Source organism: Nansenia antarctica, assembly GCF_963989245.1.
Source record: "Nansenia antarctica genome assembly, chromosome: 2".
Classification (NCBI taxonomy): domain Eukaryota; kingdom Metazoa; phylum Chordata; class Actinopteri; order Argentiniformes; family Microstomatidae; genus Nansenia; species Nansenia antarctica.
In genome coordinates, this window is record NC_137675.1 from 74,734,366 (window position 1) to 74,748,608 (window position 14,243).

Sequence of the window (14,243 nt, forward strand, 5' to 3'; positions counted from 1 at the left end):
TGAATTTTGCTATAGTCTACCCTACTAATTCCTCAAATATGTGACAATCATATTTGTATAATCTTTCAGCATAGGTATTCTATGTCTTTAAGGCAATCCGGGTGCTTCTGACATCCTGTGCATGACATCATCGATGTTGTCAATGGTGCGTTGCAAGTAACGACAGGGGGAGACAGACTGGTGGAGAGAGACTGGCATTTGTATTAGGTACTATCAACAGGGAGTACAGCCGACGCAAGAGGAAAACTGGGGTATGAGAGCCACCAGAATCCGCTCCCATCCTTCGCTACCCTGGGCCCTGTCTGACTGACAACCACTGGATCAGCACCGCAGCCGAACCACCTCTCGGATAAACCTAATATCGGGTGAGTAGTGGACCGGAGAACCGGGGAAACCAGGGGGGAAAGAGGGCTCGATTCGGCCGAATCAGAGTCTCATATCCTGAGCGTCGGAGGGGGGGGGGGCGAATAGATAGGCTTTCGACACCGGAGAACGTAGGGTGCCCCAGTGTGTAAGGGTGCGGTTGCGAGAATAAAGTCAAAAGTCAACTAATAACATACAACATGAACAATTCGTTAAGTTGGATGGTGTATCTGTGTCCGGCTCATACACGGTTGAGTCCTGAGGCTAATTCTAGGCTACTATACACAGTAGCCACAACCATTGCTAGCTTGCCACTATTACTACCCGGACAGCTGGCATTGCCACTGTAGCAGGACAACCTTTTGTCTGGACTGTACTCAGAGGTTACAATTGTAACCAGTTCCCTTTAGTTAGTATCATCAATTGTAACGTAATTGCAGTTAATCTTCCCGAACGTAGAACTGATGTGATTTCCCCATATGATTGTGACCACCAGTGACTGCTTTGTAAAGGGTGACGTACAAAACAGGGAAGATATAATAATGTCATTTTTTACACAATTGATCAATTAGTTAGATGGTTTTTGGAACATGCACATATGATAATGTGCAGTAACCCATTCCCCGTTACCCGCACTTGTGTGAAAAGGAAACGGGAGATAAAATGGCTTGTTGTTGTGTAGTTTTGAAAAGGGGAACCAGTCTCTCTTCATGTGATTGTGAAATCCTGCTAGCGTTGGGTTTGCATTTCTCTTAAAGAGAACGCATTGTGATTCTATGTAGGTTACAGGCCCAATGATGAAACGAAATGAGCAAATAGCCTATGCATTGTAGTCTTTCAAGGGGGGGGGTGGCAGTACGTTTGCATTATGTTCAGCGTGTATGGATTAGCCTGTGCTTCATTGTATGGGCAGCTGTCCCACCAAAATGTTATGCCTGGCTGGCTGCAAACTGCAGTTAGTGTAGTAACTCTCATCCATTGATGAAGTATCACACAGATGCATTAGTCAGCTGCAAAATCATGAGCCTCTCGGAACCCTCTGTGACACAAGTGTGACATCATATTCCATAGCTGCTTGCCTTGCCTGATGAAGTCATGCACAGAGCAGTGTGTGATATTAAATGATGTGTCACTGTTCCCCACCAAGTAATTAATGAATGGCGCTTAGTGTACAGTTCTTGATTAATGCTGGTGCCCTGAATTGGGTCTCTGCATAATGAACCCTCTTGCTGTAATGAAAACGAACTCTTTATTAACCCTAATCCATCCGCTCCGTCACATCGGTATTTCTGTCTGTATGCCCCTTACTATAGCCTGTAGCCTCTTCTAACAAGGCCACAAGCAATGGAAAGCTTCGTAGCAGTTGATGGCATAGTTTCACACGTGATATAGGGTCCCCTTGGTAGGAGACTAAATGCACAAGACTAGTCTTGCACAACCTGATCTTCACAACTGACTTCTTAGTTCTTACATGCCTGTAAGAGTTGTTCCACCCATACAACTTGACCTATGTTGACTGAGAATCCTTTGTTTTTCAACGTCCTTAAGGTCAGTCATGAGACACTGATGTCCGACCAATAGTTTGTGGTTGGAGAAAGGACTGTGGTCAGGAAGGACCTTAGGGTCTGAAGGCCTAAATCCATGGTGATTATACATCAGGAGTTTTAGTTATGTGGTCAATGTTGTTGGATATCTTATCCTAAGATAACTGACAGAATTGATATCTCACATTAGTGCAAGGTTACAGAAAGTGTCTCGACTAATAAGAAGGGAGGGGGGAGTTTTCTCCTTAGGCTTCCTAAATTGGTTAGGAGCTCCTCTATAAATTATGCCTTGTATATCCTTCCTTTCGCCGGCACTTGCTCTATAAAGTTCATTGCACGTTTCGGGAGTCGTTTGAGGGTTTGACACACATACAGAGAGCGGAGTGCGCCGTGCAGCTAGGCGCAGCAGCAGCTCCTTTGCAGTGGCTGCAGAATGTGGCGTGGTTGAGAGAGTGCTAAATAAATTATGATCCAGCTCCAGTGTCACGTGCAGTTTGGCTCAGAAGACCCACTTCTCTCCCTTGTGCCTGCCAATTCCTACTACCCGGGGCCTGGCTAACTCTAGACAGCTCTCACCAGTCCTCACTCCTGACTTGCAGCCGGATAGGTTGTCTCTGAATGTCTCTCTCTCTCTCCCCTCTGTCTACCTGTCTGTCACTCTCTGTCTCTCTCTCTGTCTCTCTCTCTGTCTCTATCTCTATCTCACTCTCCCATCTCCATCTCACTCTCCCATCTCCATCCATCCCTCTGTATTTCTCCATTCTACACTTCCGCTCTTCTACAGTTCTACTACCCCCCCCAGTCCTACAAATGTAATCATGTATCACTGAAATCCTCCAGCTGTCTGTTAATCAACTAGCTCATGATAGACACCCTTCATTAATTTGGATGTTTGCAACTAACGGTCACCATGTATTGGGAGTGTGTGGAGGGACCATTAAGGGTTCACTTCTGTTGGTTCAAGAGGATATTTTCCATTAGCCAGCAAGTTTGCCCTTGAATCACGATGATCTGTGAAACATGTTGGATTTTTATCCTGTCTGAGTCCCTACCGTTGCCCAGTTTACATGTGTAGGCTAAGCTTAATGATAGAAAGCAACCATGACAGTATTTGTCTATCAAACATCATATTGGTCCTCCATCCACCAATCAAACGTGTGTTCTGTGTCCACAGCAAACCCTCAAGACCATGGAGCTGAGAGTGGGGAACAAGTACCGGCTTGGGCGGAAGATTGGGAGTGGGTCATTTGGAGACATTTACCTTGGTAAGTGGTAGTTCGTTCTATCTCTCTTTCTCTCTCTCCCTTTAGTTTGTCCCACCTCTAGGGACTCAACCTGATTTTCCATATTATATATATGTTTACACATTGCTCATGAGTTTGGCCCTGATTTTGTGTGTGTGTGTGTGCGCGCGCACATGTTTCCCCTCAGGTGCCAACATTGCCACTGGTGAGGAGGTGGCCATTAAGCTGGAATGTGTGAAGACCAAACACCCGCAGCTGCACATCGAGAGCAAGTTCTACAAGATGATGCAGGGAGGAGGTAACACCAATCAAATATATTAATTAAATAATTAATTTAAAAAATATTGTATTCCATTTTGCATGTGAAATGCAAGGGAATTATTACACATTTTGCACTGAAGTACCGTCTTTCACGCGAACACTTGTAGAGGGAGGGTACAGTATTAACCGGTGGTGTAACTATGTTACACCATAGAACTATGTTACACACAAGATATTCACTGAAAACTTCTGTGTGTGTGTGTGTGTGTCTCTTGCTCTCTCTCTGACCCAGTTGGGATCCCCTCGATAAAGTGGTGTGGGGCTGAGGGAGACTACAACGTGATGGTGATGGAGCTGCTGGGGCCGAGTCTGGAGGACCTGTTCAACTTCTGTTCCCGCAAGTTCAGCCTGAAGACGGTGCTTCTGCTGGCAGACCAGATGGTACAGCAACACCACATCCTTTCTCATACAGATACGCTCTACTTCTCTGTCCTCTTGTCATGTCCTCGTCACTGAGGGCTGGTGGAGTTAGAAATCAGAGGATGGGCTCATTATAATGCATGGAATGGTATCAAACGTGTGTGTTTCTACCTCCCTTGGTCTCCATGTTCCCCTAGCTGTGTTCTCTACTCCTGGTACCTGTTGCTAGTCTTTTGTCCCAGTTTTCTTTGTGTGTTTTTTCCCTCTTTGTGTGTTTTTTCCCCCTTTTTAATTTTTCTGTGCATTTTGCATTCACCTCCTTCTATGGACTTCCTTCCTGGTCCTCATTAGTCTGTCATTTCCTTATTTCCTGTCCTCCTGCGCGTCCTTCCTTTTGCTCAGATTTACTTTGTTATTCGCTGTCCTTCTTGTCACCTCTAGTCTGCTATCTTAAATTTGCCTCTGCTGCTGTTAGTCTTTCTCCCGTTGTTGTGCGGTTGTCTCCGCTTCCTCCTATGGCCTTTCTGACCACCGTCCTTTTCATATTTCCTGTCCTCTTTGGCGTCCTTCCTTTTTCCTTCTGATTTACGATGTACTCTCTCTTACTGATTGGTGTTGCTGTGGTTCCCACAGTGCGGTGTCTTCCGCCGTCTCTCATTCTCTTGTTTCCGTATCTGGGTTTTTGGATGCGCCTCTCTTTGTGATTGTAGCGCATAATTACAGTGTGGAACCAAGGTCTCTGAAGACTTTCCATGGAGCTTCCTGCTGATTCTCCTTCCTCTCCAGATCAGCCGCATCGAGTACATCCACTCCAAGAACTTCATCCATCGCGACGTCAAGCCAGATAACTTCCTGATGGGGCTGGGAAAGAAGGGCAACCTGGTCTACATCATCGACTTTGGCCTGGCCAAGAAGTACCGCGACGCCCGCACACACCAGCACATCCCCTACAGGGAGAACAAGAACCTGACAGGCACAGCCCGCTATGCCTCCATCAACACCCACTTGGGCATCGGTAAGAGGGCGTCAACCATCCAAAGTCACCTCCTCCTCGTTTGCAGTTTCCATTGAATGTTATTGTTATGATTATGTGATATCACAGCTAGCAGGGGATCATTTTTCCATCTGTGACTCTCACCCCCTACTGCTGAGGTGTGTGACAGGGCGTTGTGACAGGATTCCCTCTAATCATTTCCTGGTGCAAAGCTACTACATCCATTTATCCTGTCAACGTCCATTTCTGAACTTAGCATTTGCACTTTTCAGTGGGTGCTTGAGTCCGCAATGCTGCCTAGCCTGTTACCCCACCATCCCACTGTATTGCAACATACACTCAGGAGGAGCATTCTTTACAGTCAACCATAATAACCACCCCCGCCCTCCCCTCTAACAGAGCAGTCTCGGCGTGATGACCTGGAGTCTCTGGGCTACGTCCTCATGTACTTCAACCTGGGCTCTCTGCCCTGGCAGGGCCTCAAGGCCGCCACCAAGAGGCAGAAGTACGAACGCATCAGCGAGAAGAAAATGTCCACCCCCATCGAGGTGCTCTGCAAAGGATACCCCTGTAAGTGCTTACTGGATTCTGACTGGACTGTTGAACATGTTTGTGTCAAATGTGTCCGTTTTGATGTTTGTAACTATGTTAAGTACTCATAAGTTATCATATACAAAATAACAAACGCTTTGCACTAGCAATAACGGTCTGCACTTGAAATATGGTCCATCTCTTGCATAATTACACACGTCTGTTCTCTTAGTCCTTGGGTTGTTCTTAACCTTTCTCTTGTATCACGTGGTGTACACTCCAGCCAGGGATAATTAACTCATTTCTGTGGTCTGTATTACAGACTGTACACTGGTTCTTCTTGTCTTAATATTGTATCTTTTTAATCAATGTCACAAACTAAAGAATGTGTCTTTTTTTGTTACTCATACAGCTGAGTTCTCGACATACCTGAACTTCTGCCGCTCGCTGCGTTTCGACGACAAGCCCGACTACTCCTACCTGCGGCAGCTCTTCAGGAACCTGTTTCACAGACAAGGATTCTCCTACGACTACGTCTTTGACTGGAACATGCTCAAGTTTGTAAGTTTGCCCCCCAACTAGGGGTGGGCATCGACGATCGATAATTGATCGATAAGGATCTTGGTCGATCACAAAATAAAACATTTGGTCGATCACAAAATTTTTTTTTTTTTTTTTTTTTTTTTTTGTGATCGACCAAATGTTTTATTTTGTGATCGACCAAGATCCTTATCGATCAATTATCGATCGTCGATGCCCACCCCTACCCCCAACCCGTTTCTTAGTCTGAGTATGTGCTTTCAGTACGATTCAGTGTGCGCACTGTGCGTTTTTTCAAAGGGAATTGGATGAAATAGCTTTGTTCACCTTGATTTTACATTATGTTCAAAACATGTGTTTAATCTTAACATGATCTCCTCTCTCAGGGTGCCAGCAGGACGGCAGAGGATGGTGAGCGGGAGAGGAGGGCGGGGGAAGAGAGGGACGAGCGCATCGTAGGGGTCCCACGAGCGTCCGCCGCACGGGGCCTCCCGCCAGGTCCTAACCCACCAGCCGCCAACCGAGTCAGGAACGGACCAGAGCAGGCCATCTCTAACCCCGCCTCGCGGGTCCAGCCATCTGGTAAGCACTCCACAGAGAAGAAAAGATGGCGCCCCATCACATTCTCATTTGTAGTCATTGGTCCTGAATATGCTGTATATCTGAATGCACATTCCTCTATATACACAGGATGAGTTGTTTAGCAGAGCAGTTCTATTCCGAAGGTTCCTAAATGTCCTCCTCTTCTTCCAGGGAACACATCGCCGCGGGCCATTTCTCGTGCCGAGCGGGAGAGGAAGGTGAGCATGCGGCTCCACCGAGGGGCTCCCGCCAATGTGTCCTCCTCTGACCTCACAGCCCGTCACGACCAATCCCGAATCTCCACATCACAGGTACATAAACGCTAAACCCCACTCACGTCATCAACTCATCTAACTGCTACCTCCACCCACTCAGGGGAATGCCAACTGTAAAAATGTCCAATCATCTAGAATTTTCATGCCACTTTATTTCATTTTTTCTTATGTGGCGTGCTGTAATGCAGTGGTTCCCAACATTTTTTGTCTTGTGTACCCCTTGAGCTGTTTTGCCATGCCAGAAGTACCCCCTCACTCATGCGTGTTGATTATTTCCAAACAATTTCAATTAAACACTAACTTGCAAATATAACATTTATTATACAACAGTTAGTTCCGACCAAGTCATTTGATTGGACAAGAGGCATTCCATGAGTGCCGATATACAGTATAACTGTCACGCCCTCTACCTCTAGGTAGTGGGCAGTGCCTCCCTCTCTCTCTCGCTCTCCCTCTAATTGGCAGGAGTGGCTTCGGGTGTGCGTTTGTCCGGCTGTTCACAATTACCTAATCGTTAGCCCTGCATAAAGACCCGTTCCAGCCTTCACTTCACTGCCAGATCATAGCTTCAGGCCCTGTCCACACCTATACGTTTTTTTGACAAATGTGGATTTTTCTATTCGTTTTGGGGGGTCGTCCAGACGCAAACAAGTTTTTGCCCTCTGAAAACGAAGATGTTTAAAAACGCCTGCCAGAGTGAAGATCCTTAAAAAACGCTGTATATTTTTTGACGTCTGGACGAGATAGACGAGTTTTTTGTATTCGTCACGTCATCATGCGCGTAGATGATGCGCAGTGCAGCTGTTTTCTGTAACCCGCATGCGCTAACCCAGCCAACAACAACAACAACAATGGCGCCTTACAGGGTTGTTGCGTTCGTGCTGCAGAACCTATTGAGCTTGATTGGGCTTTTACAGCAAAATGTACTGTTGCTCCTCTACTACCACCGACAGCAACAAATGGACATAGAGAACATCTACAATATGTTCTTCAATACACCGCGGAGGACAACCAGAAGGGCAACAATTCAATTAAATGTATAATCAATAGTGTGATTTAGTCCAGGACTAGGCTTAAGCCTTGTCTGTGAAACCGGCCCCTTGACACTTACTAGGACAGTTGCATAGGAGAAAGACACTTAAGAGAACATTAGATTAGTCTTTTCTGTAAGTGAAGATATTATACAGAAGTCCTGTTCTGTGTTTATGTAAATTGTTCATTGCTATTCTTTTTTGGGGCTTATGCCATTACTTACTAGGAGAGGTGCATAAGAGAAAGACAATGTAGAGAGCCACAGTAGATTATTACACACTCTTATTTCTGTAAGTGAAGACATTTTTGTTTATTATTTGCGACATAATAATTACGACATACAATTCAAAGGTACAATAAAGAATGTTTATTTTGTTTTTTCACTGGGTAATGTTGCAGTGCATACAACATATTGTAAGAAAATAAATAAAATGTCATCTTGACGGATTTACAAACATAGGAGCTGTCCAACAAAACGTTTCAAACACTGCGAAAATGGCAAGACTCCCAGTCAATGGTTGCATATGTTTTTTGTACTTTGTACTCAATAGTTAAACTCAACAATACCGTATTTTCCGCACTATAAGGCGCACTTAAAAGCCTTTATTTTATTTTTTAAACGACAGTGCGCCTTAGAATCCGGAGCGCCTTATATATGGATCAATTTGTTAATTGGTTGATCCATACTGGTTGTACACGGCGCTCAAGGCGCTCTGTCAAAATGTTTCAGTACGACTGGTAAACTACAAAGCCGCACCGCTTGCAGCATTACGGTAATCGGTAAACACCGGTACTGTGCTTACTCACAGTCCCACACCACTTGTGTGTGTATAAAGACCCCAAGTAAAGAAGACTAAACAGAGTTTCCGAGGGAACAAAGCGAGATGGCCACAGTTAGAGGACAGTTAGAGGACAGTTAGAGGACAAACTCGAACAGTGGGTTGTTGAACAGAGAGCCGCAAGTAGAAGCGTCTCTACAGTCACTATTCGAATGAAGGCAACAGCGCTAGCACGGGACATGAACATCGATGAATTTCGAGGCGGTCCTTCTTGGTGCTTTCAACTTGAAGTTTTAAAGTACCCACTCGATATAATAAACAACAGTTTAACGATCACTAAACACTTATAATGTGTGTATTGGATTCATTATTCTCGTTTGCCGGAGGCTACCGGTAAGGGAGGGTTGACTTGTAAACATACTTTCGTTTTAGCTCGTGTTCAAAAGTAAGAACTGTGTGTTCATCTAGGTATGTGTAGTTATGTGTTTTTAGCATGTCGATGTTCTCCCAGCATGTTGTCATGTTATTAAAATGCAGTTTAGACTTTCGTAGCGATGTGTTTTGTTAGCAGCGTTCGTAGCTGTGGCTGCGTTCAGAGTCACTTTTCTCCCATTCAGTGTTTGAGGTGAACCAACATTCAAATACGCCTGTCGTGTTCAATCTTTCTCTGATTTGAATGTATGACACATCATTTGAAAGCTTACAATCTGTAGTTTAAGCATGTATAAAAACTGAAAAATTACGTTGCACATTTCACCAGGAGCTGTCACATATTGGTTGTTGGTTATACTTGTATAGCCTATTGGTTGTTTTCTGGTGTTGTTTTTTTGTTTTGCTCTGTTTGTAGTCTACTTGATGTATTTTTATCAGCTGTTAAATCACCACAGCGGTTAATCCACTAATAGAGATAATAGCAGATTGAAAATGCTTGTAGCTAACTAGTCTATATCTCGTGGTCGCAGCTATTGCGAATTGCTATTCACGCGAGTCAGCTGTGAATCACCGCAGGTCCTTGACGCTTGTTGCAAAAATGGATGACGAACGGCTGATACTTGAGGTGGAAAAATATATATTTTTGACAGTGGAGCAGGTAGAACGTTGACGGTGACAACGCTCAGGTGGAGCATGGACAACGGGAAGTTGACACAACACCGATGGAGAGGTGACGCAACGCAGTAGGTGGAGCTTGGGCGTAACGCAACCCCAGTCAAACGTTGCTGCAAGACTGCAGTATCTTCTATTATATGCGCCTTATAATCCGGTGCGCCCTGTATATGAAAACAGTTCTAAAATAGGCCATTAATTGAAGGTGCGCCTTATAATCCGGTGCGCCTTATAGTGCGGAAAATACGATACTTCTACTTCACTGTCTGTCCAAATGAACGACTCCTTTGCTCCCCGAGGCGGCATGTTGTTTACGATTGGAATTTTGTATTTCGCGGATGTAACGCGGAAGAACCGCTTTAGCTTTTCCTGGCGTCTGATTGGCCAGCGGAGCTATGGGGTTAAAATTATATCGCCCACTACTGGTGTGGAATGCTCAATGACAGCGTTTATATTGCGTTCATACGTATGCATCTGGATGCAGATATTTTATAAACGTGCTCGTCTGGAAGGTGATATTTTTATATACAAAAAACGTTTATCAAAAAAACGTATTGGTGTGGACATAGCCTCAGTTCCACTTCTGTTCAGCCTGACTCCTGTTACCTGCCCTCCTGCCTACCTGCCCTTCTGCCTACCTGCCCTCCTGCCTGCCTGCCCTCCTGCCTGCCTGCCCTCCTGCCTACCTGCCCTCCTGCCTGCCTGCCCTCCTGCCTACCTGCCCTCCTGCCTGCCTGCCCTCCTGCCTACCTGCCCTCCTGCCTACCTGCCTGCCTGCCCTCCTGCCTACCTGCCCTCCTGCCTACCTGCCCTCTTGCCTGCCTGCCCTCCTGCCTGCCTGCCCTCCTGCCTACCTGCCCGCCTGCTTGCCCTCCTGCCTGCCTGCCCTCCTGCCTGCCTGCCCTCCTGCCTGCCTGCCCTCCTGCCTGCCTGCCCTCCTGCCTGCCTGCCCTCCTGCCTGCCTGCCCTCCTGCCTACCTGCCCTCCTGCCTTCCTGCCTACCTGCCCTCCTGCCTACCTGCCCTCCTGCCTGCCTGCCCTCCTGCCTACCTGCCCTCCTGCCTACCTGCCTACCTGCCCTCCTGCCTGCCTGCCCTCCTGCCTGCCTGCCCGCCTGCCCTCCTCGTTTTAGCCATCTGTCCATCTTTGCGGTATACTGACAGGCCTAGCTGACTTGCGCGCGAAAATGATCGTGAACATGATTTAAATGTGACGTGACTACCACTTGTGTTACAGTCATCACCTGTCGGGTGTATTTATTTTTTGGGAAGGGGAAATACATTATAATTCCAAATCTTTCCACGTACCCCCTGCAATCCCCTCACGTACCCCTAGGGGTCCGCGTACCCCCGGTTGGGAACCACTGCTGTAATGTACGTTGACTTGTTTGAAAAACATCATGCATGTTGTGCCACTGCAGTTGCACCCACTCTATCGCCCCCTCTCACTTTTGCACTTGTCTTTTCTGACTCATGTAGTCTCTCACTCCCCTCTTTTTCCCTGATGCTCCCTCCGCAGGTCAGCATGCCATTTGAGCACCTCGGAAAGTGAAGCCTCAAGCTCCATATGCACATGATACCAACAGGTGAGGTTCCGTCTCTCCCACACACACACACACACACACACACACACACACACACGCACACACACACACACACTTGGAGAGCACAATGTCAAAGAACCCATTTTTATAAATATGTCTATTGTTGCCATTACAGGGCTTCAAGAGATATCCTTCGCTCCAGAGTTTTTTTTCTGTTGTTTTTAAAAGAAATGTTGCCAATGGGACAAAGAAGTGGATCTTGGAGAAATGGACAGCGAATCATAAAACGGTGAAAGAAAGGATGACAAGTCGGTCATGGACTGCAGGAATTTACCCCAAGCCCCCTTCCATCCTAACTTTGAGGGGCAAACCCTGCCACAGTATAAGGAGAAGAGAATGAATGCCCAGCCCCCCTCCTCCTCTTCCTCCTCCTCCACTACCATATTCCCTCTTATGGTAGCTTGGACCTTGCATCTCCCTCTCTTCTACAGTGTCATGCGTGGCTGGCAAAGATGAGACTGATTTTGTGGTATGAACAGCCGAGCAGGTGCTCCTGTGCTGAATGTAGCTGGGAGCACTAACAAAAACATGTTCTTCAGCAAGAAAAGGTCAACTCCAAATTTGGGCTTACAGGGATTTTTAACCTTTTCTGTTTACGCCACACACCAATGTGTACCATGTTTGTTTTAATCAGTCAAATGTACAGAATAACAGGGGGGTGGGATCATATTCATTGGATGGGTCCTATTGAGGCTTGGTTTGTATTCGTTTATTATTTTATGTATTTTGTTTTTTGGCAAAGTAGGCTACAGCTCAATAACAAAGGATGGCGAGGTGTGGATGAGAGATGGGTGGGTGAGTGGTACATGAAGCTGTGAGCAGAAAGGATGAGCAAGTGATTGTTAGCTGTTGTGCTGTAATGGTTTGTATACTTAGTGTTGGGAGCTATGCCCCTTACTCTACCAATGTCTTACTGACTAGCTAATCCCTCTATTGAAGCCCAGCGTTTAGGCTGCTTCATCGCTCCCTCGAGCTGACGATGACCTCTGGCTAATGTCAGTCAGAATCAGGACCCCATACAGAGATGAACATTCTCTCTCTCCCTCTATTTCTTTATCCCCCCCCCCCCCTCTTGGTCTCATAATATTATTCTCAACCCTCAACCTGCCTCTGTTGTTCATCCTCTCCTCCTGCCCACTTTGGCTTCCTATGATTTCAGTATGCTGCGGTCATCAATGAGTGTGTCATTCATACAAAGTAACCATGGGTATTTTAAGACACACTCCATGGCTTGGGAGACACGGGAGAAACCCCAAGCGTTCTTAATCTATTTGACAAGAGACTGAGATAAACGATTGGAGCATTGATGGTGGCTATAAATCTTAAGATTGTTCAACTTTTCTTTTTTTTTTTTCTTTTTTTTTTTAATGCTTTTGTTTAATGGAGGTCTGATGGATGTGCCAGCTCTGTAATGATTGAACAGGAGGGTAGGGCATGAAGTGGAATGGAATTTTTTTACTTCACTGTAAATATTTTTGGGGGGATTTCTGTGTAAAGCCAAAATGTGGTTTGTTGTTTTAAGGTGTAATGCATACTAAATACGTCAATTGGGGCTGGGTTCAGAATTTTAGAAAATATTAAAAAGTACTAAATTGGGACAGGTTTTAGCAATTGTTACACTGCCAGCTGGGTCGTAGAATTTGGCCATTGTCTTTTTGTTTTTGTGTGTCTATGTTCACAGAAGTTTAAGGCTGGAGCAAGTACTCCTAAATGCACAGGCCGCTGCTAAGAACGCAGGACTTTGCCTCAGTATGTGAGGTCATCTGTTGTATCATTCTCATCTATGTATGTGTCTCTCACTGTTATTTATTTTCTTAACCTACATTTTCTTGTCTTGTGTCTTAGGAAACTCACGAGCGCTGTTGCTCCTTGTTGCTTTTTCCTCTTGTTTTGTTTTTGTCCAGTTTGTAACTTATTAGCTGCAGCTTGTTCACAGCCTGTTGAGTCCTCGGCACTATACTGTATCCCCATCGTTCCACTGTTGTGTCCTGTTCCAATACTTAAGAATACTTGTTGCATCCTTCCTCCCTCCCATCCTTGAAGTAATCACTGACGAACATGAGTGGATTGGTCAGAGAAAGCTTTCCACTGTGTGACTTTCACCAATCACATCCTGTCAAATCAGTGATTATGGGGGGGGGGGGGGGGGGGGCGCGTAGGATGGATGCATTTAAGGTTGTGGAGTATTCAAAACAGGGCCATAACCTTGCCTCCAAAGGCAGTCCATATTCTTAACCAATGACCTTGTAAAGGGCAGGCTGCTTTTCCTTTAAATCACTTAAAAGGGGGAGTTGATGATAGCGGCTTGATGTCACCACTCACCACAGCTTCCTATTGAGAAATGGAAGGCTCTGGATGTGATTAACCAGCGCCCTTGATGTCATTGATAAGAAAATAAATATTCTGGGACTCCGGTCTCAGTGATGTCACAGATTCAGCAGAGGCTGGTGGAGATATAAATCAGGGGACAGGCACAATGTAATGCATGGAATGGAATCAGGAATGGTGTCAACAATGTGTTTGATGCCATTCCTCATTCCACTCCATCCATTACAATGAGCCAGCCCTCCAATTTCTGCCTCCACCACCCTCCCCTGCACAGATTCTGGTAATGACCTGTGTTTGTTCAATGTCCTCCTCACAGGCCAGTGAGACCCAGTGGCAATGTAACCGTGGGGTGGGAGGGGCTAGAGCTGGTCAGGGATGGGTTATGGGAATTCACTTTATGTATTGTGTACTGATATCTTGTACAGTTCTTTAACACACTTTAACTTTATTTACGACAGTATTTGTGTATATTTTATGAAGTAATAAAAAATAAATAAAAAACCGTTCCTCACAATGTTTGGTCTTGAGCATTTTGTTTATTTTTTTTGTTCCTTATATTGTGTCTTAAATGTTTCTGTCTTAACTATATTGCTATGTATACTTTATTATGCACTAATGTTTTGTGTAAGATGCTGAGTTTACA

General features: G+C 45.5%; 1 protein-coding gene across 1 annotated transcript; it reads left to right on the plus strand.

Annotated features, from left to right (window-relative positions):
• The first annotated feature begins 271 nt into the window (after positions 1-271).
• LOC308151370 (casein kinase I) lies at positions 272-11,754 on the plus strand. The gene is made up of 11 exons (XM_080524230.1): positions 272-365; positions 3,082-3,172; positions 3,339-3,449; positions 3,705-3,853; positions 4,619-4,847; positions 5,226-5,396; positions 5,770-5,918; positions 6,284-6,479; positions 6,651-6,790; positions 11,188-11,254; positions 11,388-11,754. Exons 2-10 carry the CDS (start codon positions 3,097-3,099, stop codon positions 11,218-11,220), a joined length of 1,254 nt encoding a protein of 417 aa, XP_080380356.1. The 5' UTR covers positions 272-365; positions 3,082-3,096; the 3' UTR covers positions 11,221-11,254; positions 11,388-11,754.
• Positions 11,755-14,243: the final 2,489 nt, after the last annotated feature.

What these genes read in the sequence shown, in the direction of transcription:
- LOC308151370 (XM_080524230.1), top strand. Translation starts at nt 3,097, where the DNA reads ATGGAGCTGAGAGTGGGGAACAAGTACCGGCTTGGGCGGAAGATTGGG. An exon ending in ATTTGGAGACATTTACCTTG is followed by an intron (nt 3,173 to 3,338) that starts GTAAGTGGTAGT and finishes GTTTCCCCTCAG; the next exon opens with GTGCCAACATTGCCACTGGT. An exon ending in CAACACCCACTTGGGCATCG is followed by an intron (nt 4,848 to 5,225) that starts GTAAGAGGGCGT and finishes CCCCTCTAACAG; the next exon opens with AGCAGTCTCGGCGTGATGAC.